Source organism: Scleropages formosus, chromosome 6, assembly GCF_900964775.1.
Source record: "Scleropages formosus chromosome 6, fSclFor1.1, whole genome shotgun sequence".
NCBI lineage: Eukaryota > Metazoa > Chordata > Actinopteri > Osteoglossiformes > Osteoglossidae > Scleropages > Scleropages formosus.
The window spans coordinates 10,176,758-10,204,393 of record NC_041811.1 but is presented as its reverse complement, the minus strand read 5'-3'; the positions used below and the strand labels follow the sequence as shown (position 1 = coordinate 10,204,393).

Genomic DNA, 27,636 nt, shown 5'->3' with positions numbered 1-27,636 from the left:
AAATAACCGTGGTACTTAACCAAAAATAAAATCTTCCCAGGAGATGAACAAACTCTTAAAAATAGTGGTAATCAGCTTTCGACGATGTTTGGTTGTTTGTGTTATGCATTCTTTATTTAAATAATATGAAAAACACAAATTTTGCAGCTCTATTAATGTATGATCAACAAAATGATGTGTTGCAAGCCTTTCACGTTCCACTTTGGCACACTGGTCCAGTGACTGGATATAAAGATTTTGCATTTACTTTACACCGAATAGACATTACTTAGAGCGACACTGGGAATCACCGCGTGTTTTAAAATTATTTTTTAAAAAAAATACTGATTTAAAAGTCTGAGACTAACGCTGAGGGCGAGTCCGGAGTCGCTTAGTTTTCAGAAAAGCGTCTGCTAAATAAATAAATGTGTCCTGCATTTAATGCCGACAGTCCCAGCCCACCGAGAAAAAATAAACAATTTTTCTCTGTGATCTGAAAAATTTAATTCGTATATATAGTTATAGAAAACAAAGAGGTTTCGTCAATTGATTCAACTCAGCACCGCTACACAAACTTATAGTAAACGTCAACACCGCTAAACTAAAACGCCGACGTAGAATGTCGTCATCCGGACGCAACCAATATATTGTTTGATTGGGGGTGTCATGAAAAATAAATCGCGAACTTTTCGAAAATGTATTGTTTAATCTGATGAAATAGATTTACTTCTAATATTAATGTAAAAATTTAAAAATAAATAAATTGAAAACGTATGAATAAAACCAAGGTTTCCGGTGTTTTATATTATGGGTTTTTTTTTTTTAGTGAAATCTTTCCCCTGTGCTCTGAGACTTATGGAGCTTCCCTTTCAGCCGGAAAGCGCGCGCTGAGCGGAGGTAAACTGTATTTTCTCTTTGATTAAAAACAGCTACTTGCTATACCTCTGGTGTGTGAAGAAGTAAACTTTCATGTGCATTTGTTTCCATGTATTTGTGCTCTGAAGAAGTCCTTGTTTGTCGCCTTAAATAACTGGCTGATGCTTACGAAAGTCTTACCTTCAGTCTTTTTCCACTACACATAACACATAATTACACTGAGTAGGCTTAGTGAGTAGTAACGCATTTCCTAAAGTAAACTATTCAGTTTTTAAAAAAAAATTTGTCATTCTGAGCTCAACATTTCTAGACATCCTCCCTGACGTATTATAAATCTTGTGTTGTGAAACGAATGGTAAATCACGTAAATCATGGAAATGAAATGAATTGTATGTCTGCCTCCAGTAAAAATAACTGTACAGTGTATTTTGTATATTGTATATAATAATGTGTCCAGGGTTGAAGTTTGATATTTTTAACACATCACTAAGTGGAAGTTATGCTTGTGAAAATGTGCCTGTTGTTGCCTCGATAAATGGAAGGACTGAAGTGAATAACAGTGACGAGAGACTCATGTCCCAATCCATTGACATCATTTACCTTTTTTCTCCCTTTGTCAGATTTCTTTGTTTTCCGGAGTTTGGACGGATGTCCAGGTGGAGATGTCTGCGTGTCCCGATGCACCTTGTGTCCCTGCGCTGGGCAGTGGAGACAGTCTCCATCAACAAGGTGTCCACAGCAAGGGCCTGTTTCTCCCTCATGTCCACATCTGTTGTTAATGTTGCCAGTTGTGGGAATCTATTTCAACCATTGTTGTTATTATAACCATTCATCTAGGTATTGCCTTTTTGAAGGTGACTTTGCAATGTTAAGCTTAATTAAAAAAACTGATAGAGAGCAGGCAGTGTAGTGGTTAGCGCTGCTGCCTTTGGACCTTTGGAGGTTGTAGGTTTGACTCTCCCTCCAGCTGTAGTACCCTTGAGCAAGTTGCACTGTTCTGGTAAAATTACCCAAGTGTATAAATGGGTAGATAATTGTAAGTTGCTTTAGAGAAAAGTGTCAGCTGAATGAATAAATGTCATCATTTTACTCCTTTGAAGAGCTGGGCAATTTTTACTGAGAAAGGAAGGACCATGATCCAGGGAACAGAAGCAGGAATGTTGTTATGTATCAGTACTTCTAATTCTTGGCACTCGGTAATCCGTTCTTCCATCAGCTACTCTGTTGTTTAATTCATAATATTAATAAGAGGCAGTTAATGCCAGAGTTTTAATGATGAGTAATGCTGGAACTGGTTGGACTTACCCCTTCAGTGTTCATTTACTTTCTGCTGTTCTTTCTCACATTTCAGTATTTATTTTTAAGCACTTTTAGTTGTTTTATGGATGCAGAGTCCAAAGATTTAATTCTTGCTGTTTTATTTTAGGAGGTTCTACTTTTTACATAAAGTTAAATCTTTTGCTTTTGGTTATGAATATTCACAGGTTAATGATTAATTTCAGTCACTGATTTGTGAATTAGGTTTTTTAAACTGGAGTTTGAGTGAATTAGGATTGCTAGTTGTATTGTTGTGACATTTTATAGAAATGGAGTTTTATTTTTGTTCCCAGTCCAATGACTTTGCCTGTTCCTGAACTCTTACTTTGCTGTCACGGGATGATCTTTCATTATGTTCGGGATGGTGCTTCTACAAAAGAAAGAAGTTCTGCCAAGTGTAATCGACCTCTGTGGAACACTTATGGCCTGTCCTTACTTTTGGGTTTACATGTCGTGTCCTGTACATGTTAAGTGCTGATTGTGTCCACTGTGTCCCTGCAGTCTTGGCTTCCTTCCCACTTTGTCAGCTCACTGAAGAGGACCTTACCCAGAACCCCCTCTTCTGCAAGTTCTTAGCCACACTGTCTCACCATGTGGACCGGACTGGCCTCGCTGTGTCCCTGAAGGAGGAGTTGGAGAAGGTAGGGTTGTGTCCCTCAACACTTGACTCCTTTTAGTGTTTCACTGATGCCATGGGAAGAACCCCTGCTGTTGCATGAGGAAAGGCTCCATCATAAAGCTTTGAGAGTCAGTAACGTTCCTGAGAGGTGAAGGCCACCAAAACCATAGCAAAGCTTCAAGATTTGTTTTAATCGCTGTTTATTTAGCCACAAAATCACCGTGTGTGTCGGCATGTATGTTAATTTACTGACAGGAGATGTGTCTGTAATCTTGTGCGCCTGCAGGCAGAGAGAGAGCTCCAGACGCAGAGACTGGCCTGGCTGCAGTCAGAAAGTTTGTTCCGGCTTCTGCAGGAGATGATCCAGGACCACTGCGTCAGACAGCATCACAACAGTACCTCCTCGGAGGATAACAAGGTATGAGAGACATGAAGAAGACTTTGCTCTTCACTGTGAGGGTCTCTCTGTGTCTCCACAGTTTGCAGAGCTTTCAAGCTTCTCCTTTCTCATGTTTGTGTAAATGTATAATACGCCATTTTTCCAGTTTTTTCCAGTCATCCTTCAAAACTGGCATCATATCCAAATTATTTATAATGTTGCAAACCATATTCTTTGGTTAATTTCATGAAGAGTCGCTTTAATTTTTCCTGCCTTGTGTAGTTCTATGAAACCATGGAGCAGTGTCTGTTGGTGGCCCAGTGTGTAAGGCAGCTGGATCCCAGTTCCACCACCGGTCAGGAGCAGCCGCCTCTGCTGGGACTCTCTGCTAAACACGTGCTGGACCTTATGCCTCCTGAGAAGGTACAAACATATATGCGTATCATGTTTACAGTATTGTGTACAGATATGCATTTAGACCACAAGCACAAAAAGCCCAACAGTATATGGAGTGTAATTTGAAGATGTACATGCATCTGGAATTATCTCAAAATAACACACAGTTGTATATCGTAAGGAATCCATAAGGAACATTCAAACATCTATAAAGAAGTCTGACACTCACTATGTCGAACATACCCACACAACAAATTCATTTCAGATTATCATCACAGACTTATCCATACATTCAACTCATCACTTTTGGTGTGTTTTTTTTTTTTCTTTTTTTAACCAGGACGTTCGGCATATGAAACAGAGGCTCCTAGCGGAGCTGGAAATCCGTTTGAAGAAGAAGTGTTTTAATATTTTGTCATACTACCAGCCTGACTGGGGTAATTACGCTATATTTAAAAGTCTACACTTCCAAAACTATGCACACCTCTGTAGCCTACTTAACTATACACATATTTTAATGTTTGCCAGCTATCAGTCTAATCATGTTGAACCTTCCACCTTTTGTGGTGTATTGACTGATGTCGATGGAGACACTAATGCAGTGTAATGTCCCCAGAGGACGAGAGTGAAGGACTGAAAAAACCTGAAGCTGTCGCGGCTGCCGGAGACCCTGGAGAGCGAAAGTAAAAGAGTGGAGGCTTTGAGGGAGAAGGAGTGGGAGCGCGCCACCCTGCTGCAGAGGCAAACTCACTATTATCTGTCTGTAAGTGATGTCAGCTGACATATTATTTGCTCAGCACTGCTGTGTTTCTCAGTGTTCTTCCTTATGAACAGTTTGCCATACCTGCTCACATGGGTCCTTTACTACTGTCCACTACCCGTCTGCAGGAATTAATGGGCTGCATGCAGATCTTACAGTCACTCATTCTGGACTATCATTTGAAAGCTCAGAAGGAACTGGACAAGAAAAAGGTTGATTATCTGGAGGCCAAGTGTCAAATCGTCATTCGGAAGATCAGGTAAGGAATGAATGTATCTTTCAGTATTTTTGAATATATTGTGTACGGAACATGAATAGAATCAGTGTAGAACCAGAGCTCTTGGTAATAAAAAGCAGTGAAGTGGAAATGAACAGCCCCTTACTTCCCTTTACAGGGCAGAGATGTTGCAGCTCCAGCTGGACACTTACACAGCAGAGAAAATAAGTGCCCATCGGAAAATCAAGTGAGCAAAATTGGGTCAGGTGTCCAAATGCAGTTACACAATAACTATCTGTAACTTTACAGTTATCATGCATGCAGTTACCCCAGTATAAAAGCTTTCTCAAGACCAATCTCTCATTGACTCCTCAGCAATGAGGAATTCCTTCTTGTTCATGTTGTACATTTTTGTATCGCATGGTGTAACCCTTACCTTATCAGTCTGATTCCTGTCCACTTCTTTCTTTTACTGTGTATCACCATCATCCTCATGTCCCTCTTCATTCTCTGCATCTTCTCCATCCTGTATAAAGGGAGAAGCTGGATGCTGAGCTGAAGGCTGTTCGGGCAGAGAAGCAGTCAGCAGAGTCCATGTTGTCCTCTTTTGAGATCCTGGGGCAGGAGTTCGAGGCGTTGGTGCAGGAATACTCACAGCTGCGACTGGAGATCGACAACAAGAGCTGGGCCCTGAGGGAGTTCTCCCAGCACAGTCACTGAGGGGAAGTTCGTCTGTGTGCGCTCACCCTGTGCATTAATCATTTACTGTGTACAGTTCTGAACTCAGTCTGTCTAATATTGGAAAAATATATTGTTATAACTCCACTTTATTGAAAAAATAGAGCATCACCCAAACACCCACTGTGTTGATTTCTCAAGTTCTTTATTCAGATGAGTCCTTTCAGTTATCTGTTGAAAATGTCATGCAGTGATATTGATATAATTTAGGTTACGTTTCGGTTAGATGTCCTTAGCACCTTAACAATTACATTCATAGAATTTCATTCCTTTTTCATTTGAAGTAAACATGCTTCAGTATAACAGTGTAGGACTCTCCTCAGCAAATGGCTACCAAGTTAAAGCAATGGTTTGACATGAGATGCATGTTAAAAAAGAAGTGTAACAGATACTACAAATATTCATATTCTGAGGTTTTCACACATCCAGATACTCCTTCACAGTGCTGCATGTTTCTCTCACTGATATGTTCTGCAGAACTGAATTTTTCCTCAGATTAATACATTCCCAAGAGTCAAGCCCTAGAGTTTGCTGTCAGTGAAAACGCAGAAAAATATCTCACAAGTCTGAGGGCTGACATTTAAAGTGATAACTTATGTTTTAAACCCGTGTACCAGATCAATCCTGTAAGGGTATTAGTGTAATAACTTCTGGTTCAACAGTTTTCCATATGTCAGAGAGATTTAGAATTCATATGTTGAGTAGAGTGGTCCTTTCCTACACTGTTCTGCCTCATAGATTCTTGTCTCTTCAAGGCAACATAGTATCACAGAGATCATCAGTATCAGCTCCATCTCCATCATCAAGCCCCCTGGCAGCCCTACAGGCAGCCCTTCCCATAATACCATCATTACTGCCAAACCTAAGCAGTATGTCTTGTAACTCCAACACCGGCGGCAGCACCAGCACCCGATGCAGTCTAACCCGTAGACTTATGTTGCAGTGATCACTATGGAGCAGCAGATGTCACTAAAGTGTTTTAAAAGGAAGCCAAAGTTTTTCAAGCTTTTATTGAGCCCTCTTCTCACCAGTGTCACAGGCCCTGAACGCACCTGTAATTCTAAAAAAATAATTAGAAGAATTAATAATGATAAAGTTGTGACCTGATTCAATATTTTTCAGGAACATAATGAAAAAAGTGAGAAATCTCTGTTCACGTGCATCTTTTCAACATCTTGAGTGGGTGATATGAATAGCTGTCATGACAGTAAAGTGTTTCTTCAAATCCATCAGGACAGAATAAGGAACGATGCGATCAATGTAGCTGTGCCTGCAGATTTCACCTTCTGATCGGGGTTGAGATGCAGAGAACATGAAATATTACCAGGGAAGAAGGGTGCGGAGACCTTAGCGATGGAGTTGACTTTGCCTCTCAGGAACAAAGAAAATAGTCAACAGTGAGGGTGGGAGGAGGAGGAGGGAGGAAGAAATAGGAAAGAGATTGTGTGGATTCTTGGCTTCTCAAAGAAGGTAGTTTTCAATGAGGAAACTGTGGAGTAGAAGGACGCGAGGAGATCCCCATGATCCGTCAAGTCTGCGGGACTTTTTCATTTCCGCTATTACTATTCAGCAGCATACACTTTGCTTCTGTTGATTTGGAGTAGATCTCATAACCACTTCATTAAAGTCACATTAACAATATAAACACACTATAACTGAAAAAACAAAATGTGACACTCCTTGTACTCTGCAACATAGGGTTGAGCAGGTCAAATTCACCATAGTTATATGTGGCCATGGGGAGGGCAATAAAGTATGAAAGTCATGGAGGGGGAACAATAGGAAGGAAAGGGGCAATTCTTAATGTTCTGTATATGTATAGATATACACATACGGAGCAGACACTAGTACCAACTGTTCATAAACAATTGTGCTCCTTTACTGTGTAACCATACTATATTCATATCTTCATTACCCTAGTCTCCGTACTACAGAGGTATCACAGCGGTCCATTAAAACCATCTTATGTTCAATCAAGGTTTTGTATTTTATTTGACCTATTTTGTATTTTGGACACAAGAAATTTTGTTTGACCATGCAGGCCTAATAGATGTGATAATACCGTATAAAACTTTTGTGTTAAAGAGGTATATGGATACCGATCAATTAAAGTCAATGTGTTAAGAAAAAGCAGAAAAGTCCAAAAGCAGCCATTAACATTCATGTTATTTACAAATACCAACTGATTAATATTTTATCTTATAAATCAGTTTCCTTGCCTTGTCTATTAGTGCCAGCTCTCCAGTTCACTGAGTCCCTTTCTGTGCTGTGACCCTTCAGTCAGCAGCAGTTCACACTAAAATGTCAGAGGTACTTTGGTGTAAAGTAAACAATAGGGCGCTCCTCAGTGTTCACTTAAAACAGTAAAGTATTAGCTTCCAGTAGTTGGCATCACTATAGCATACCTTCATGGGATACTGTCACATTACTATTATCCATGTTATATTTACATTTACTTATTTAGCAGACAAGGGGGGTGAGGTGAGCTGGACCAGGTCCTGCTCTCCGGTGGGTCTGGGGTTCGAGTCCTGCTTGGGGTGCCTTGAGAAGGACTGGTGTCCCATCCTGGGTGTGTCCTTTCCCCCTTCAGCCCTTCGCCCTGTGTTGCCGGGTAGGCTCCGGCTCCCCGCGACCCCCTATGGGACAAGCGGTTCAGACAATGTGTGTGTATTTAGCAGATGCTTTTCTCCAAAGTGATTCCAATGAACTCTATGTAGTATTATCATCCCACACACCTGGTAGAAGCCCCTTTGTAGAAGGAACAGCAATGGAGTGTAAACTGTTGCGATAAACAAGAGACCAGCTGGAGGTGAAGGTCCAAGAGGAGAGGGGTTCCTCAGAGGAAGAGCAATATTTCCTCCCGATGCCTCTTACTGGTTTCAGTGTTCCAATAAATGTTCAGTTTTGGACAACTTCCATGCATCTTTCTTTTCTCCATCAGAGTCCAAAACCAAACTCGCTTCCATATATTACACCGTTCAATACATTACTGAGTTCCTTGCAATCCACTTTGAACAAATAACTCACTGTTGCTCTTGCTCCTGGTAGCACTTTTACACTCACAATTGCATATGTTCAGCTGACAGCATAATACTGAGAGCCATTAACTTTTGATCCAAAGGTTACCACCTTTGTAACTTTAGGTTTGAATCTCATTGACTGCTGTAGCATCCCTGAGCAAGGTATGTAAATGTATCCAGTAAAAAAGTATCCAAGTGGGTAAATGATTGCAGGTAATTTAATTCTGTAAGTTTCTTGGAAATAAACATTCAGAAACTCAGGTCGGGTCAGCAACAGTTTCTGTGCTTCTTTTCAAGAATTCCAACTGTGCATTTTTGTTCTCCGTTCTCTTTGGTTTGGACACCAGATAGCGCTTTCTTAAAATGATCAGGATCAGGATCACACCCAGCCCCATCCCCACAGTCATTCCCAACAGAAGCCCTGAAGACAGGCCCTCCCGCAAGCCCATTATCACCACCACCTCTGAAGCTCCCAAATCCAGAAACCCCAACAGCAGGAGTAAAATCAGCCACTGCAGCTGCGCCAGCAGAATCGATTGCAATGTTTCTCGCTCTCTCTGGGTCTTGTCCTGCAGAAGCCTTATCACACTGAAGGCATCTTTCACAGTCATGTATATTAACAGCACCTGGAAGAGGACAAACACCAGGAGCCCCAGGCAAAATACCACATTTAACTCCTTCCACACAGGTTTTACTTTCACTGTCACCAAGAGACCCAACAGCACCAGAAACACCAGCAGCTTCAGTATGACCACAGTCCTTCTCCAGGGCATTCCCAGATTTGAATATATTATGACCATCTGGAAGACAATGAACAGGCCCCTATTCACACCAAACGCAAAATTCATCTTCCACCCAGGTTTTACCATCACTGTCACGGAAAGCCCTAGAAGCACAAGCCCCACAGTGAGCAGCAGTAACAGGAGCATCAGCCTTGTTCCACAACGCATCTTCCGAATATCTGACCTGTGCCATAACCATGTTAGCCTTAAAATCACCAACATTTGCGAGACCAGGATGAACAGCAAAATCACAGCTGTTGGGAGAACAGAAAATTCAAATATTAATTATACAGAAACAAAAGTAACAACATTTGTTATGAAAAAGTAAAGCGAGCTGTACCTGAGATGAGCTCTGAACGAAGAACAGTAACACTGACAAACACAGTGTTGATGGTGTTGTTGGTCCTGTTGTCCATCACTCTGTACACACCACTGTCAGCTGTTGTTGTGTATTCCAGCATGAGAGTTGAGTTGTGGACAGACGCCCTGTGTTGGTACTGAGGTCCACAGTCTACAGAATCTCCCTCCACAGTACACACGGGCACACTGGTGGAGCCACCAGAACTGAACAGAACACGGACTGGTTCTACAATGTGGAGCGGCAGGAGGAGGGACTCAGATGGCTGGATGGTGATGTTTGACTGATGAGCTGAGGGAACACAGACGGAGGTTATCAGGTGAGCAGCTGCTGGTGAAGCAGTTAAAGAAGATTTAGGTAAAAGACCTGCAAGAAACAACAGCAGAACAGGCTACAGCATGCTTTTGTCATCTGAGAATGTCAGTAAATAGTTAACAGTAATTAATTGGTTCCCAGCCATCTCTAAACACATTACAATACTTTAGAATGAATATGGTAGGAATGTATTCCCCATAAAATACAGTAGGCTCAACAGCAAAGATTTTCATCTTAGGTTTTGACAGATGTTAAAACAAGTTCTTGTCGTCATTTTCTTGTCCAACTGAAAGAGGAATGTAAGCTTCTTTAAGGGTTCACGTCATTCACACATTGTACAAACACTTGTAGTTCAACTCAAAAATGCAACTGGGACTTGAAGTGTTTAACCTTAAAGAGCAACTACTTTGATCATTCGAGACTGAGCCCACACCAACACTCCCATTCGTAAGAACCCAATTTACTACAGTTTGATCAAAAAAAGCATAATGGACATGTACCTCTATTCACTGAGTAATTTCTGTAAAAGTCTCAGATACAGCTATAATTAAAAAAAAACAAAAAATTTTTCTAGGTTTTGGACCCCAGCCACCCTGACCAGGACAAGTGGTTAATGAAAATGGATGGTTGGATGAAATCATCATGAAATATTAATACTTATAGTTAATAGTTTTTTTGGGCATTGGTCAATAGCTCAAAAATTCATAACTCAGAAGTTTTTCACATAAGGCAGTGTACTTCTAACTGATACTAATAGCATCAGTCTGACTCCTGTCGGAGGACTGTGTTAACTCAAAGTTTGAAGACGAAACAGCAAACAAATCATACCTCACTGAACCACTTTTGACAAATGAATAACTGAACAATGAAGTCTAAAGTGTGTTAACTGTACAGAAACATCTACCCATCCATTTCCAAAAGCTGTTGCAGTGCTGCCGTAATAAAGAATCTATAACAAAAGCATGGGGCTGAACAAAAACAACACAATTAAATACACAGAGAATATTTAAGGGGTGGCATGGTGCAAATAGTTAACCACTGAGTAACTGGGTGACACTGGTGTTGTACAGCACATAGGTTGCAAGTTTGGATATGTGTTTATATCCAGCCCAGTTTGTGCTTTAATGCTGTGTTGAGGGGAATTTCCGCTTTGTGCTCCCAAAGTCCAAAGATGTGTTTCAGGTGGATCATTGAGCTTAGGTTGTCCTTAGTGTGTGTATGTGGTAGTCAATGTGTGTGACTGCCCTGTAATGGACTGGTGGTTATTAAGGATGAACAGATGGATGGATGGATGGATGGATGGATAGATGGAAGGAAGGATGGAAGATTTAAAGCATATTCTACCTGCAACACTGAGGATGATCCCATCAGGTGTTCCTTTATTGTCTTTGAAGAAGCACTGATAGGCTCCTCTGTCTGAGATACGTATCATGCTGAAGGTCAGTGACAGGTCACCCAGACGAACACGGTCTGGAGACACACTGACCCGATTTCTGAACCTGGAGCCTGTGTTAACTGTGCCAGTTTGAACCTGCAGCACAGTTTCTCCGTCTTTCTCCCAACGGACGTTAAGCTGACTGTCATCCGTCTGCTTGTTGACATTGGCATAGCAGGGGAGAGTGACGGGGTCCCCTACCCATAGAGATATTGTGACAGACACTGAAAGTGAGACAGAACATGGTAAAATAAATATGCAGTCTTTTCTTAAATAAGATGGAAAAACAGGCAGATAATTAACTACTCCGTTAAACGTGATATTTAACAGCATAGGTGGTCCCCGACTTACGATGGGGTTACGTTCTGCGAAGTACGATTTCTACTGAATGTCCATCGCCAGCTCACCATCGAAAAGTCGAAAAAATCGTAAGTCGAACCATCGTAAGTCGAGAACCACCTGTACAATGTTTTGCTTTTCAGTATTTTATATGCTTAGAAGACTCTTCAAACGACAAAAACTTACCTAAAACATCTACTGTCACTGCAGCAAGATGCTTAGACCCTGTGAAACAGTCATATAAACCTTCATCATTGTACTCAACAGGTGAGATGGTGAGAGAGAAGTTTCCATCCTCTACCCGTTTCTCAGAGAGCTGGACTCTGCCCTCGTACCCAGGGCCTGCTGTGAACTGCCCCTGGGACCACTGGGCAACAAGTTGACCACCAGATGTCCACTTAAAATGTTGCTGGTCAGCAGGAGAGCCCGTGAACTCGGGCCCATAGCAGCACAGGACAGCAGTGCCTTTCAGGGACACAACCAGGGATTCTACAGCAGAGCCTTCAGTCACAAAGCCTATGGAAACTGAGAAAGACAAGCATTTAGGTTGAGGGCAAGGGAGAAAAACAAAGAACACTGCAAGAATTTGACAGCTACTTTTTAAAGGTTTTTCATTGTTTACAAACAGATTAATTTTTTTATGAAATTAAATGAACATTAACAAAAATGTATCCTTCCCAACAATTATCAGATGTATGAGTTTCTTAAAAAAAACATCTATTAAATTGTTTTCACATGGCGTTATTGGAAACGGCAAACGTCTCTCTACATGTTGTGGCATTTCAGGAATGTCTGAAATGTTGGCCCAGTACATGGAGCGTTGTGGATGCTCTGCCGGTACATCAGGAATATTGCGTGATCATCCACTTTATGATATTTCATTTGGTCTGCCTGAGCATTAAGCAGAGGCCTGCTACTGTCAGGCTCATTCAGGGACAATTTCAGGTAAAGGGAACAAGGTGTTGTATTTGCTGTGTGGCAGATGACACAGCTACGCATACAGAGACATTGAATGGATGTGTGAGAAAGGCTCATACCTTCCCCCCTATATCAAATCAAAAATCTCCCTGGTGATTCCTTTCCACGGGTCTCATGATTTGTGTAATATAGTACAAAGGGAGCAACATGAACACATTTACTACTAATGTCTTCTTACACACACACAAACACACACACACACAGACACACCGCCTGAACCGCTTGTCCCTTACAGGGCGTAAGGCTGGAGGGGGAGAGGACACACCCAGGAGGGACGCCAATCCATCGCAAGGCACTCCAAGCAGGACTCAAACCCCAGACCCACCACAGAGCAGGACCTGGTCCAAGCCACTGCGTCACCGCACCCCCTGCCTTCTTACAATGAACCTAGATTTCCATCAACCAACTTTCATCATTTTTAACTGTTCCCTCCAGCTGAGGGGTGCGAACCACAGTGAGTGACACCATCAGAGGATGTGACACAAAAATGACTGTCTATAAAATTTCTGTGCAGAAATTTTTAAAAAAAATTTCACTCTAGTTAGTCATAAAATCGAAACGATTTTTCGCAAGCCCAGTGTCATGGTGAATGCAGGAGACCAGGCGGATTGACTCAGATACAGATGCTTTATTTGAATCACACATTTACAGTTACATTTATTCATTTAGCTGACGTTTTTCTCCAAAGCGACTTACAGTGTTAAGGTTACAATTATCTACCCATTTATACAGCTGAGTAATTTTACTGGAGTAATTTAGAGTAAATATCTTGCTCAAGGGACCACTACGCTACCAGCTGTCCCACACGAGAGTTGTACCCACAGAACAGAACATTCTCATGCGCTCCGCTCAGTGCTCTCATTATCGCCCAGTCACAACGACGCTTCGAATCACGTGGTTTTGTTTGCACGCTGTTGTTTTCATTGCCGCTGGTATTTTTGTAGTCACTGATTTTGTCACATTTTTGGATCTACCAGGGGACAGTCAAGGCTTTCTGATCTTGTGATATTATCACCTGAAAGTGAGTTGGAGTAAGGCATTGATTTCGATGAAGTGACTCACAAGTTCACAGCTTTGAAGGCCAGGAAAGGAGGAAAGTTCTGATTTACTCGAGATGTTTACTAAGTGCTGAAATGCTTGTGCATTTGTTCCTGTTTATTTTTATGGTATGGTTTAATTCATGAATTTATTTCCATATGCATTTGTCTACAACTTCTACATTATTTGGGCAATTTTTGATTATGCAAACCAAATCCAATAATGTATCTCACATAACGGTAAAGTTTAACATTAAAATAAACATAATTTTAGTTCTAAAACATTTTCACTTCAAATTCTATTGTTTTCTTACCGGATTTTCACTTTAACTGCATGAAACTATGTAAAAGTAAATACATTTAAGCTGTGCGTATCATATTGTAATTTAAAGGTGTAATAATAATTTTGCCAGTTATTTCACTACTATTGCCATTACATTCAGTGATATTCGGGAATTACAATTTACGAGTAACGATAGAAAAAACAATGCTAAGGATTTTGTACAGTCTGGTATGGGAGGAGGTCCATGAGGGGGTGGGGGGGTGACACCATCGAGGGTGAATTTTCCCTCTAAATAATCTCTCATTTCCACACTGATATAGCCCTATAGCCTTTCCGCAAACTTCCCTCCTAACTCTCTCTCTCGCACAAACACACATGTCTCTAGCATGTTACTTTGCTCCACCCAAATGCCGTTTGTCCCTTCATACCGTTACAGCACACACTTAAATACACACAGATACAGAGCTTACCAAGTAAGGCAAAGATGACTGAATGTTGGCCCATCATGTTAGCAGTTCAGCATACCTTTAATGGAACAAATGGAAAGGTTAAGTTATAGCTTTCATTTTTTGCAGAAATACTATTAGTCCCGTCATGAGTCACAGGGACAATACCCCTAGATGCCAGAGGAGGTGCCACTCAGTACCACTATCCCAGACCCGTGCACCTCTTCACAATCTGGTGATCAGTCAGTTATAAAATGAACACACAACTGAGGATAGATTGCAGGTTCTTAATGAATGTTCCATTGCGATTTCCAAGGAACTTTAGTTACCGCTTTCTAAAGTCTTCAGTACATGTTCTATAGGTGTATGTTCCAGTCCCACATGCCTGTCCTGTCTACTCCTGTCTTTTGTGCTCTTTTTCCAGGTCCATCGTTCCAGTCTGGTATTTTGTCACACCTCCGTATTAAAGTTCTACTCACAGATTCATGGTTCACTTTTCATCTTTGTGAAAATAGACTGTGTGTCTTTTTGTCCCCTGTTCCTCGGTTCACCTCTACACTGTACTTCCCAGTTTGCACTGTGCACTTACTCTGCACGGGGCGTCACTATACTTAAAACGTCCATGTCTGGACGTTACAGCAACGCGCACCCGTATCAGGCTCACGTCCAGGTGAGCCGACATTGTGGAGTAAGACATTACAGACATTAGAGTTTCTATTCATTGTCACAAGTCATTTATTCAACATGGTATTCTTTCAGGAATAACTTGGTGTAAGTACTTTGATCTGGGTACAACAGGAATGGAGCGTGGCAGTTGAACCAGAAAGCAGGCTCACATTTTTAACCATTGCACCACCTGCTGCCCTGTTGTAAGCCTCATAGCTCAAAGAAAAGTGAGGAGATGGGAAATGAGAAGACATTGAAATGTTCAGGTAGTGCACCCAGAGCCAGCTGTATTTGATAAGAACATGAGTAGGGACCCCTAGTTGCCCCAGTGGAGTTAAGATAAAGCTGAAGGTATTGTTTTTTTGTTGAGTTTAATTGCAATAATATTTCATTTATTTTGCAGTTAGATGCCCCCTCAACAACATGGCATGGCGAAAAGATCAATATATTATTGCTGCTCTTCCACACGTCGCAGTGATGTGTTTAGTTATTCTTCTTCTAAGACTCGCAACATTGTTGCTGTCTTTTTTTTTGTACTTCATCAACGTTAAATACACACACGCACTTTATGAACCGCTTGTCCCATAGGGGGTCGCAGGGAGCCGGAGCCTAATCCGGCAATTTAGGGAGTAAGGCTGGAGGGGGAGGGGACACACCCAGGACGGGACGCCAGTCCGTCGCAAGGCACCCCAGCAGGACTTGAACCCCAGACCCACGGGAGAGCAGGACCTGGTCCAACCCACTGTGCCACTGCGCCAACCCAAAGTTTTCATAATTTTCCGTTTTGGAATTATTAACTCGTCCGTGAAATTAAGGCATCCAACAAACTTAACCGATCAAAAATGAGATTTTTAATTTACCCCTATTATTACGTTATGGGTTTGTGTAATTTAATTTCATGAAGCCAGTTTTTAAACGATATTGCAGTATTCATTACACGGGCGGAGAAGTAAAGACTAAAATTTAGGACGAAGACAAAAGACTAAGGTTAAAATGTACTGGCGTTCAAAACCCAGAACGACGTCATGTTCCATCCCAGTAAGGCATCCAAAAAGCTGGGACCGGGAACACAAAATAGACAATATGAAGACATCTCTGGCTGATTTGAAGAGCATTCAACAATCAAGATATTTCAAAAACGTTGTTTCATATAAATTTACAAAAGGTTATTTAAATCAACTATGTATGTAGTATGTTTAAATAACGCGTTTTAATACATCAGCCTCAGGGCAGTAGATTTTTATGAAATCATCTGATAAATGCACTGTGTGTGTGTGTGTAAATTCAGATATGTATATTTATATATGTATGCATATTTTATTATGAGAAATTATTATTAATTTGTGAAAACGAAAGCAAAACCGACTGCGCAAAACGAGTTTAACGACACATCTATTTACAGTATACTACAAAAAAAATCTCTGTTTTCCTCTCTCTATCTCTCCATTTCATTTCCGATTTCAGATAAAACTACTTAAAACTAAGGATCAGGCATGATGAAGTTAAATCAATCAATGACGATTTGAAATCGATACAATAAAATCTCAACAAATGAAACCAAACCAAAAACAAATGTCTCTTGGCGGACTTGATGTAACATTCAAGTACAAATAATAATCCGTAACTGAAGGCTCTAAAAACCGAGAAAAACTCACAGAACCATTTTTCACTCGATCACCAGCTCCGCCGCTCAACCGAAACGCTTCTCTAACTTTTTCCCATTTTTGGGGAGGCGTGGCCTTAGTCTGACGTCTATTAACATATTCTCGCATGACACGTATGACGAAATGTTAGACAAAAGGAATATATATACAGCGAAATAATGAAATAGTAAGGTACAAATCATATGGTAATATAATTGCTTACGAACAGTAAACACCCACATGCACTGCATTATTATTACATTGAATATGAATACATAAAGTGACACATCTGAGCCATAATTTTCCAAAATAATATACTGTAAGTGTCATGTAATACTACTGCAACGTTTAACCGTGAGTTACAGTGAATTTATTGTGTTTAAAAGCCCTGCACCTTTCCACATTAGGTAAAACCTACAAATAAATTAAAATGTGAATCTACCCGTAAAATGTAAAGACTAGGTTTAAAACATTTAACGAAAGTTTTTCTTGCTGTGCGATTACATGACGATTTATAGCGTCAAAGGTATTTAATAAATGTACAGTCTGGTATCACCAATAAATAAATATGTATATATGTAATGCTAGGGGGCGCGGTGGCGCAGTGGGTTGGACCTGGTCCTGCTCTTCGGTGGGTCTGGGGTTCGAGTCCTGCTTGGGGTGCCTTGCGACGGACTGGCGTCCCGTCCTGGGTGTGTCCCTTCTCCCTCTGGCCTTGTGCCCTGTGTTGCCGGGTAGGCTCCGGTTCCCCGTGACCCTGTATGGGACAAGTGGTTCCGAAAGTATACTTACATACACATAAATAAGTGGCTGGATAGTGTAGTGGTAAGATTGCTGTCTTTCACCTGGGAAACTGGGGTTTGAATCCTGGTCATGGCCTACCCTCTAGTAGGGGGTCCTTAGGCAAGACCTCCTTATGCTTGGCTCTGCCTACCTTGGATATGAGAGTGAAACAAACAAAGAGAACCATGCCAGCTCAGATGTTGCCTGGATTAACAAGGTCTGTGCCAGATGTTGGGGAACCAGGACATGCTGATGATAAGTGGGCTACTGGAACTAGAAGAAGGCATGCATGGACAAGAGAGGAGAATAGGGAACTGTTGGAATGCTACTACACAAGTGACCCCAGTGAAAGGGGTTACATGAAGAGGATGTGGGGCCTATGGATACTTTGAAACCCAACATCAAGACTAATGCCTAAACAACTAGTAGCTCAGTGTTACAACAACTGCTATCACAACTAGAGATTGATGAGGTACAACACAAATGTTATGCAAGGGGGAGCCAGGACAGGTTGGGGGGGGATATCATCATCCCCATACTCTGAGATTGGGAACCAAGCCCCAAGAACAATGCGCCCTTGTAAGCTGAATGCAAGAGCAGCTGACCTAAGAGATAAGATCATGGCTAAGAAGGACACCTGTGGCCAATTACCAAGACCAAGTGAAGTACCTACTGAAAGTCTATGAGAAAATGTGAATGCAGCATTATGAACAATCCCTACTGAGACCAACCAGCTGATGTACAATACAGCAACCGTGATCCTTGGATACAACATGAATACCAAGCATAAGAAGCAGTATGGAAAAGAAGGCTAGAGGCCAAGATCAAGGCAGCACAAAGGGAAGTTAGCCAGCTATCAGAACTGCAGAAAGGTGTGATGAAGACGCTGTCTATACCTGAGGCCTTAGAAATTGTCAAGCAAAGACTCACTGCCTGAAGGTACACAAGAGAGAGCAATACTGGAAAAACATAGGGGAGAAGGAGGCATCACATAACAACAAAGCCCAGGGGCTAGTGGATCTAAGAGCACAGCAACCTCCCTGAACAGGATCCAGTAACCATCACAGTGGCAGACATCCAGGAAAAAGTCTCAAGTATGAAGAACTGACATGATCCATGCCTTCTGGCTAAAGAAGCTAACCCAGGGAGTGCCTGGCAACACAAATGAACCAGTTGCTAATGGATGGGACCCACCCTGAATGGTTAACAGAAGGCTGGACAATCCTGATCCTGAAGGAACAGGACACTAAGAGCCTGCGTCCAGACTGACAAACTGGTAATGGCTAACCAGACCGGACATAGTAGTGGTGGACAAACAGAGTAAGAAAGCTGTAGTGATAGATGTTGCCATCGCTTGGGAAGAAAAAAAGAACATGAGAAGCTTGAGAAATACCAAGGACTGAGAGAGGAGCTAGAAAAGATGTGGAAGGTGAAGGTCCACCACAGTGGTCCCCGTGGTAATCGGAACACTTGGGGCTGTGACCCCTAAGCTGGGAGAGTGGCTCCAGCAGATTCCGGGAACAACATCCGAGATCTCTGTCCAGAAAAGCGCGGTCCTAGGAACAGCTAAGATACTGCGCAGAACCCTCAAGCTCCCAGGCCTCTGGTAGAGGATCCAAGCTTGAAGGAGTAAGACTGCCCGCAAAAAGGGGGCGAGTGGGGAATTTTTTTTTTTAGTCATACATATATATACATATAAACACAGTGTATATGAAATAAATAGGGGTAAGAATAAGATCTATACTGTACTTTCTCGTGGTTCAGTGCTTTATGGTCCAAGTGTGTTTTCTGCCACAGGTTTCAATATCTGCATGTTTTATGCACTGACAGCAAGTTCAGAAATCACTTTTACAAGCTCACCTTGGGTGCTTCATAAAAACAAAACAAATGGAAAACAAAATTTTCTCATTTGTTTCCTGCAAAGACGGGTGTGTGGAGCCAGTCTGTAGGTATATAGGGTGTTTTAAATCAGTTATCTATTCTTGTGTTTCTTATTTTTCATTTATTCTGGTGTTTATCTGTGTGGATCAGTTTTAGAGAAATGTCTAGAGGTGTATGAACTACTATGATTAAATGTTTGAGTATATATGGAAGTTCTCAGGAGGCGTTAGGGATGATATTGATGTACAAATTAATTTATGATGTTTTTATGATCACTCCGTTCGCTGAGTGTTGTCTGAGATGTAATAGTTTCAATTGTTTTTAAAAACCGAGTTTTGGATGGTAGCAATGTACTGATTGATAAAGTCAGCTTTCTTACGAGATAATTTGCATTTATGGATATGAAATTTGGCTACTAATTTGATTTGATGTATTAAATAAAATAGTTTGTTGTCCTTGCAGCAAGCAAAGAAACCAAACGCCAAATTTCCCACAACAGCAACAATGGTTTGCGATGATGAAAACGGACATTGATGACAATTTTGCACTTTTTACCAAGGTGATGCAGTACATGAGTGCTGCCAGGAGAAGTGCAAATGCACTTCTGTCCCAGTTGTACAGATATGTTTTAAATCTGTTCCTCTCAGTATTAGTCACCATTGTTTCAATACAGGGCCACGATGGTCAGGATGAAACTCCAGAAGCACAAAGCACCAGACCACAATGTAAACTGTATTAGTAACAAGAGTCATAGCTTGATACATGGAAATTCTCCACACTAGCACTTAAAACCTACAAATAGTGTAACACATAAGAGCTCATATTACACAAATACGGCATTGCCCCCCCCCCATTCCTGACACACATTAATACTCACACTAACTTGTCAAGTTTGTTCCCTCCTACATTTCTACAGCTGAAACTATTGCTTAGTTGCAATTATTGCACTTGTGGTTGAACCAGTCATTGACTGAGAAGGGGCAGTTATCTCTCACATCTGCAAAGACACATCTCATTATCTCCAACATCAAGGAAATAAAAGCAGTCTTTTTTCCCCTCCTCCCTCAGCTCCATTAATATACAATTCTAAATGTCAAAAATAGAAAAAATTACAATGCAGTATAGAGGATGTGGTGATGCAGTGGGTTCAGCCAGCGTCTGCTGTGTGGCAGGTCTGTGGTTCAAGCCCTTTTGGGCAGTGCCTGGTGCCAGACTGGTGTGCTGTGGCCTGTGTTGCTGGGTAAGGCTCTGGTTCAGTGCAATCCCACCTTGGTTGATGATGGATGGCAATGTGGCAAATACTTTTCCACAGTTCTGGATCAATCCAGTTTTAATATATGTTTCCACAACTACTGGATTTATATATTTCACTGAGGGTAGCTGCTTCCAGCTAGGTGCAGAAATTCAAGTTCAGTCACAGTATGGAAAACAGGATGCGTTGCAGCAGTGGACAGGCTTTGGACGGTAAGCATTAGCAGATGCTTTTCTCCAAAGCAACTTCCAATGAACGCTATATAGTGTTATCAGCTCACACACCTTATTCACCAAGGTGACTTACACTGCTAGATACACTGCTTACACTGGGTCACTCATCCATACATCAGTGGAGAACACACACACACACACACACACACACACACACACACACTCTCTGTCACTCAGACACTATTGGGGAACCTGAAAAGCATGTCTTTGGACTGTCGGTGGAAACCAGAGCACCTGGAGGAAAGCCACACAGACATGGGAGGAACCTACAAACTCCGCATGGACTGAGTAAACTTGTGTTTAGTGTTGCTGTTATTTGTTTTCATGTGTGATTGTTTTTTCTTTTACCAACTTTTTCCCCCCTTTAGTTAGTGGTAGTGTTGGTTTGTTCACTTGGTTTATTATGTGTGATGGAGGTTTTTTTTTTTTTTTTTAAACAAAACATAAAGTGTGGTTTTAAACACATCTGGTCACTTCCCAGATAAGACACTGCTGCATTTCACTACAACATATCTAAATTTATGACTCGATACTTTACAATACCACTGAACTTTCTCCTCATGTTTTGTTTAACTCAATAAACCCTCATCTAAATTATCTCACAAAATTTAGTTGCAGCAGTGAATGACACGTCACTTAAGAGTCAGACGTTGACAAGAGCAAATATGTGTTTTTGTCTTCTACTCCTAGCAGCTATTGTATATTAATGAGGTAAAAGACACTAATTTCATTGTCATAAAAATAATTGTCAGAGCATTTGAAGCAATCTGAAGATTTGATCAAGACCTGAGTGGCTGCAGTGACCTTATAAATATATAAACAAAACTGAACAGTGAAACTATATACACCTGTATTTTACATTTCTTGTATATATTTAGCTGACTTTCTCCAAAGCATCTTACAATGACTTACCCATTTTATACAGCTGGCTAATTTTTACCAAATTAACTTAGGGTAGATACTTTACTTTGAGTAACAGTAGGAGCATCAGTAGGGTAACAAAGTATGACAAGCATCAGGCTTTTATTGAAAAACATTTAATTTAAAATTTAGCAATATAAATATCATCTCAATATTAAGATACTTGTCATTGTATACAATACATTGAAATTGTGAGGTAACCCTGAGAAACCAGCAGCAGAACAAACAAAATGATTAAAGTATACGTCCATGACATCTTCCAGCACCATCCAGTAGGAATGCTTATACAGACAGCACACACTCCACACAAGCACTTAAAACCTACAAATAGTGTAACACATAAGCGCTCATATTACACACAGACAGGACATTGTCCCCCCCCATTCCTGACACACATTAATACTCACACTAACTTGTCAAGTTTCAGCTCCCTCCTACATTTCTACAGCTGAAACTATAAAAAGGCACCTTATACTAATGTGCACTTCAAGTACAGGTTAAGGCTACAAACAGCTGCTCACGAGTTGAATGTGCGTCAACAATCCGTGGTCACAACAGGCGTCCAGGTGATGAATCTGTATTCACCATGGCCTCGTTCCCGAACTCCTCTGGACCTCCACTCTGTCTTCCTGTGCTGTTCAGGACACTGGTATCTGCACCTGTCCAGCTCCGGCCACCAACTCACAATAATGTAATGGTTGGTGAAAACTGTTCAAATTCAAGACTGACAGTTCTCTGCAAGGGCCTCCTACAAAAACACACAGCTGTAGCAGTAGACAGTCACAGCGTGAAAACGTGACTGCAGACTCTGGCCAACAGCTACAGGGACCATCTAGTTGCAATTCTTGCTACAAACTGAAAGGACAGCTCTTTTCATACCAATGTGCACAATTATTTATCTTCCACACCAAAAAAAATAAATTCTGTTTTTCCTCTCAGATTCATTTTTGTGAACAGACAAAAGGTCTGATCAAACTTAATATAAAAAGGTGCAAGATTTCATAGTACCATACAGTGTTACACTTTGGTATTTGACCGTTGATCCTTCAGACAGTAACTGTTCTGGTTTGCTGGTGTATATATTCAGGATAATCTATGCTCAGTTGATGGTTGGCTGAGAGAAACACTGCTTTCTGTGTCTGTTTTGTTTTCATGAGAGTTGCCCTGCTTCTCATATTGAGATGAGTATTAAGATCCTGTCACTATATGCAATACATTGACATTGTGAGGTAACCCTCAGGAACCAGCATGGAGGCACAACAAGAACAACAACATTATCAAGATCCCATCCCCCACAGTGAGGCCCCACAGTAACCCTAAATGAATTCTTCCCCAACTCCTTAACCGCCAACACAACTGAAAGCACCAACTCCACGACCCACAGCAACAGCAGCAGGATCAATGGCACTACAGTCCCGCATGTAGTTCTTGCAGCTGTTCGTACCAATTGCTGTTCTCAATTTTCTGCACTGTCCTCATCACTTCCTGGAAATACTGTAGTGGCTTATATATTATCATCACGTGCAAGATCATAAACAGACCCAGCACTGGGAATGGGATCCAATTTAGCCACTTCCGCTGCGGCAACATTATCGTTGTCACTAAAAGCACCAACAGCAACACCAGCAAAACCAGCTTCAGTGTACCCCACAGAGTCTTCTCCTTCCTGATCTTGACTAACTTTTTCACAAGTCATAGACATTATAAACCATCTTGAAGACTAGGAACAGCCCCAGCCCCAGCCCCGCACCCAGTGTCACATACAGTTCCTTATGTCCAGGTTTAAATGTCACTGTCACTGAGAGAGCCACCAGCACCAGATTCAGCAGCAGCATCACAACCAGGAAGAGCAGATACAGTTTATGTATCTGCGTAATCTTCTTCTTCTTGAACTCTTGTACCGTCATCCATAACAACACCATGCCCCCAGCAGCAGCAACAGAGAAAGGAGCGGGAACAGCACTGTAAAAGAGAGAGGGGAAAAAAAAAAAAAAAAAAAAAAAAAAAAAAAAAAAAAAAGAGGCTGTTCAATAAAATTTTAACAGATGTATGGATAAAAACAGCAGCAACAAAATTCAAATGAAGTTACAGTAACAATACCTGTAGGAGAAACAGTAACACTGACAGATACAGTGTTGATGGTGTCATTTGTCCTGTTGTCCATCACTCTGTACACACCACTGTCAGCTGGTGTTGTGTATTCCAGCATCAGAGTTGAGTTGTGGACAGATGCCCTGTGTTGGTACTGAGGTCCACAGTCTACAGAATCTCCCTCCACAGTACACACAGACACACTGGTGCAGCCACCAGAACTGAAGAGAACATGGACTGGTTCCTTAGTGTGGAGCGGCAGGAAGAGGGACTCAGGTGACTGGATGGTGATGTTTGACTGACGGCCTGAGGGAACACAGATGGAGGTTATCAGGTCAGCAGCTGGTGAAGTGATTGAATATTTCGATAAATGACCAATAACCACAGCAGCAGGACCTGTACGGGGTGAAATATGTCCTTTGGTCTTCAAAAAATGTTAGATTAAGAACACTGATGATCTGGATCTTGTACTTCTATAGAGTCAAACGTATCACACATAGTTAGAGCTCAAGAAACCTGCACCTCTGAGGAAGGAAACTGCAATAATGTATCAGCTCCACAATACAGTGCACCTGGGAAAACATTTCTCAGGCTTTGACAGACCCTTGTATATTTACCTGCAATAGAAAGACTAATCCCTTCAGGTGTCCCTATATCATTGCTGAAGAAGCATCGGTAAGCTCCTCTGTCCGAGAAAAGCACCGCGCTGATGGTCAGTGACAGGTCACCACACGAACACGGTCTGGAGACAAACTGACTCTGTTCTTGAAGCCGGAGCCTGTACCAGACTGGATATCCAGCACAGTCTGTCCATCTTTCTCCCAGCGGATGTTAAGATGACTGAGATTTGCCTGTTTGCCGACGTTGGCATAGCAGGGGAGAGTGACAGGGTCCCCAACCTGTGCAGTGATATTCCTGTCTGTGGACACTGAGAAAGTGACAGAACAGACAGTAATGATAAATAAAACATGTAAATATTGCTGTAAAGAACACAACAAGCTTACAATTAGAAGTGTACAATTTTAGTACAAATTATCCTTTATAATATTTATGTACTTAGCAGGTACTTTATTCAGTATAAGCTACAGAGCCTACGGTGTTATTACCCATTTACACAGGTGGATATTTTACCACAGTAAGTTCTCCACTTAAGAACATGACACAGATTTGCAATCTAATCTAAAAAAATTACTGAGGTTATTGATCAGTTAAAAAAATAAACCACTGTATAGCAAAAAAACAAAAAAAGCTACTAAATACACCAATTAATGCAATACTGGCATTACAAATAAGTGACAGAACCTGAGCTTGTAATACAAAGGACAAAAACTTACCAGAAACACCTAGTGTCACCACAGCAAGATGATCAAACCCTGTGAAACAGTCATATGAACCTTCATCATTGTACTCAACAGGTGAGATGGTTAAAGAGAAGTTTCCACCCTCTATCCCTTTCTCAGAGAGCTGGACTCTGCCCTCGTACCCAGGGCCTGCTGTGAACCGCCCCCGGGACCACTGGGCAACAAGTTGGCCTTCAGCTATCCTCCAGATCACATCTTGCTGCTCTGCTGGAGTGTTTTGTGTTCTATAGCAGAACAAGACAGCAGTGCCTTTCAGGGACACAACTTGCGATGCAAAGAGTTCAGCTAGAAACCCTGGAGATGGGGGTGGGAGGAACATTTTTTAATAAAGTACAGTAGGTAAAGTATATGCATGCACATACAGAGTGAATCTGACAACTTACAAGGATCTGAGTAACAAACTGCTAATATGTCAATTCTAATGCCGAACCCCAACCCAAAGTGCTGACACACACCAATCCAGAACCGTAAATGCTGTTTTTTCAAGAGTGAAGGTACAGCAACAAAGGTTAGCAAGGTTAGAAGGTTAACAAACTAGGTTTACATGAGACTTTCATGTCTGCAGCTATGTCTCTTTCTCTTAAGGTAATGCATAAATTATACTTTTGCTGAGATGTGCGTCGCTTTGGATAAAAGAACCAAAGCGAAGGCAAACAAGCTACAGAAGAAGATCTCTGACTTCTATATCTACCACCTGTGGGCCATCAGTAAAGCACTGCCTCTTAATCATCCTCCACCTCCAGAATTACGTGTTAATGTAGCGTAGACAACTTATTGTTTTTTTAAATTTCTTAGTTATGCTTCTATTTCTTATTGCTACAGTTACATGCTTGCATATTAGTGAATTTCGTATGATGCTTGCGGTAAAAAGGGTGGAGATGAGTACAGACAGCCTGGTCTCACTCTGGGTCATGGTTCTTCATCAGCCTTTCTTATTTACAATGTGTTATAAACAACTCCGTCAGCGGGCTCAGAACACCGAGGTGCGAGCACCAGCCACCTCGATCGAGAGAGAACCGCTCGGCTGCTCTGCTCCCATCTGAAGTTCAGTCGCTCAGTCCACTACAACCATTTGCTGCCAGTGCACATCACAGCAGGACCTGAACTTTACATGACAAAACCAAAACTCAGAAAGATGGCAGATGGAATCAATTAGAATAATTTATTCAATGGCAAATATTCCCCAGCCATTAAGAAATTAAAAGAAGGTACCAGAAAAGAAAGAGTGCCCTCCAGCTCCTCAACAAGTCCAACACTGTAGAACTTGGAAACAGTATCATTCACACAAAGAAACAATCCAAGGAATGTAACTGACCACTTTGCACAGTTAATTACAAGGCTGGCACTGAAAGCCACTGAAACGTTTTGAATGAATTGACAGAGACGGACTAATGTTAAACTTCAGGATCAATCAGATCATGTGTGATTATTGTACTTATTATACTGCAGTTACAATAGAGTGACAAAAATTCACGTCACATGCTAGAACTCTGTGCGGTATTTGCTAATCCTATGGCAGATATTTACCACGGGGGGGGGAAACACTCTCATAGCTCAAGAGTCTAGGTTTTTGCTCATTATACATGTTATTTCAACTGATCATTATGAATAACTCAATTCTCAGGTCCGAAAGGACTTGTGTTCACAATGAAGAACCACCCTGTGATGGACTGGAATCCTGTCCAACCTGTATCCTTGACTAGCTTTGTACCCTATGCTCCTGGTATAAGTTCCAGACCACCGGGAACCTGACTGTGACAACTGATTACGCTTTATTAATTCTGATCACAATAAAAGCTTACTAAAAGGAAAAGGGATCGAAGAAATAGTTAGTGGAAAATAATTCATACAAAAGTTAAGTGACGCACATTCTGTTTAACGTGATTTGAACTGTGTAACAGTCAATCAAAAGCACATTCTCCAGCAGTGTTAGCAGTTGTTAGTTCATGCCACAGTAAAACACATTTTAGTCAGGCTGTGGAGAACTTATACACATCCTCATGTTGTACTCTTTTCTACCAAGTACTGAAGTAGTTGAACGATCAGACATCAGCTCCAAGAGTTTGGTAGAGAGAGTTTTTCCATGTTTATTTTCATTAGATCGGGGGGGGGGGGGATCCAATATAGTAATCGGACAACAACTTTTTTTAAGTTTCAGTTATTCCTCAGTTCAATGGTGTTAGTGCACCTCCAGATAAATAATCTCTCTCACACACACACACACACACACACACACACACACACACTTACCAGTGAAGATCAGGAACACTGAGCTCAAATTCATCATGTCCAGTTCAGAAAACTTAAATATCTGCAAAGGATCACATGGCAAAATTAGAATTTATCAATTTAGTTGCCCTTTTATCACATAACCTACATATATTAATAATTTACAAAACAGACTGCATAATGGATAAATATTATGCATAAAGTTATGCTCACAGAGAAGTTTGAAATAAACCGCAGTTGAATTTTCATGCATTCAAATAACGAATCTTGGCATTTCAGGTCCATCATTAATCTGTTTATCA

The 27,636-nt window shown here is 41.3% G+C and overlaps 3 protein-coding genes across 3 annotated transcripts; 1 reads left to right on the top strand and 2 right to left on the bottom strand.

The window, feature by feature from the left end:
• Positions 1-1,494: 1,494 nt before the first annotated feature.
• LOC108927181 (HAUS augmin-like complex subunit 4) lies at positions 1,495-5,353 on the top strand. Its single transcript, XM_029253057.1, is given in 10 exon segments — positions 1,495-1,584; positions 2,674-2,813; positions 3,078-3,209; positions 3,453-3,593; positions 3,907-4,003; positions 4,183-4,202; positions 4,204-4,329; positions 4,455-4,585; positions 4,722-4,790; positions 5,080-5,353. Coding segments are annotated over 10 exon segments (1,107 nt in total). The 5' UTR covers positions 1,495-1,517; the 3' UTR covers positions 5,264-5,353.
• Positions 5,354-8,444: 3,091 nt separating this feature from the next.
• Positions 8,445-16,871, bottom strand: LOC108927180 (uncharacterized). The gene is made up of 6 exons (XM_029253063.1): positions 16,596-16,871; positions 14,299-14,353; positions 11,717-12,055; positions 11,101-11,415; positions 9,424-9,732; positions 8,445-9,337 (listed from the first exon to the last, which is right to left on the bottom strand). Exons 2-6 carry the CDS (start codon positions 14,333-14,335, stop codon positions 8,559-8,561), a joined length of 1,779 nt encoding a protein of 592 aa, XP_029108896.1. The 5' UTR covers positions 14,336-14,353; positions 16,596-16,871; the 3' UTR covers positions 8,445-8,558.
• A 6,685-nt stretch (positions 16,872-23,556) lies between these two features.
• LOC114910702 (uncharacterized) lies at positions 23,557-27,435 on the bottom strand. Its single transcript, XM_029252849.1, has 6 exons — positions 27,356-27,435; positions 25,079-25,399; positions 24,478-24,672; positions 24,362-24,394; positions 23,754-24,050; positions 23,557-23,615 (listed from the first exon to the last, which is right to left on the bottom strand). The coding sequence occupies exons 1-6, from the start codon at positions 27,390-27,392 to the stop codon at positions 23,557-23,559; spliced, it is 942 nt and encodes a 313-aa protein (XP_029108682.1). The 5' UTR covers positions 27,393-27,435.
• Between the last annotated feature and the right edge of the window lie 201 nt (positions 27,436-27,636).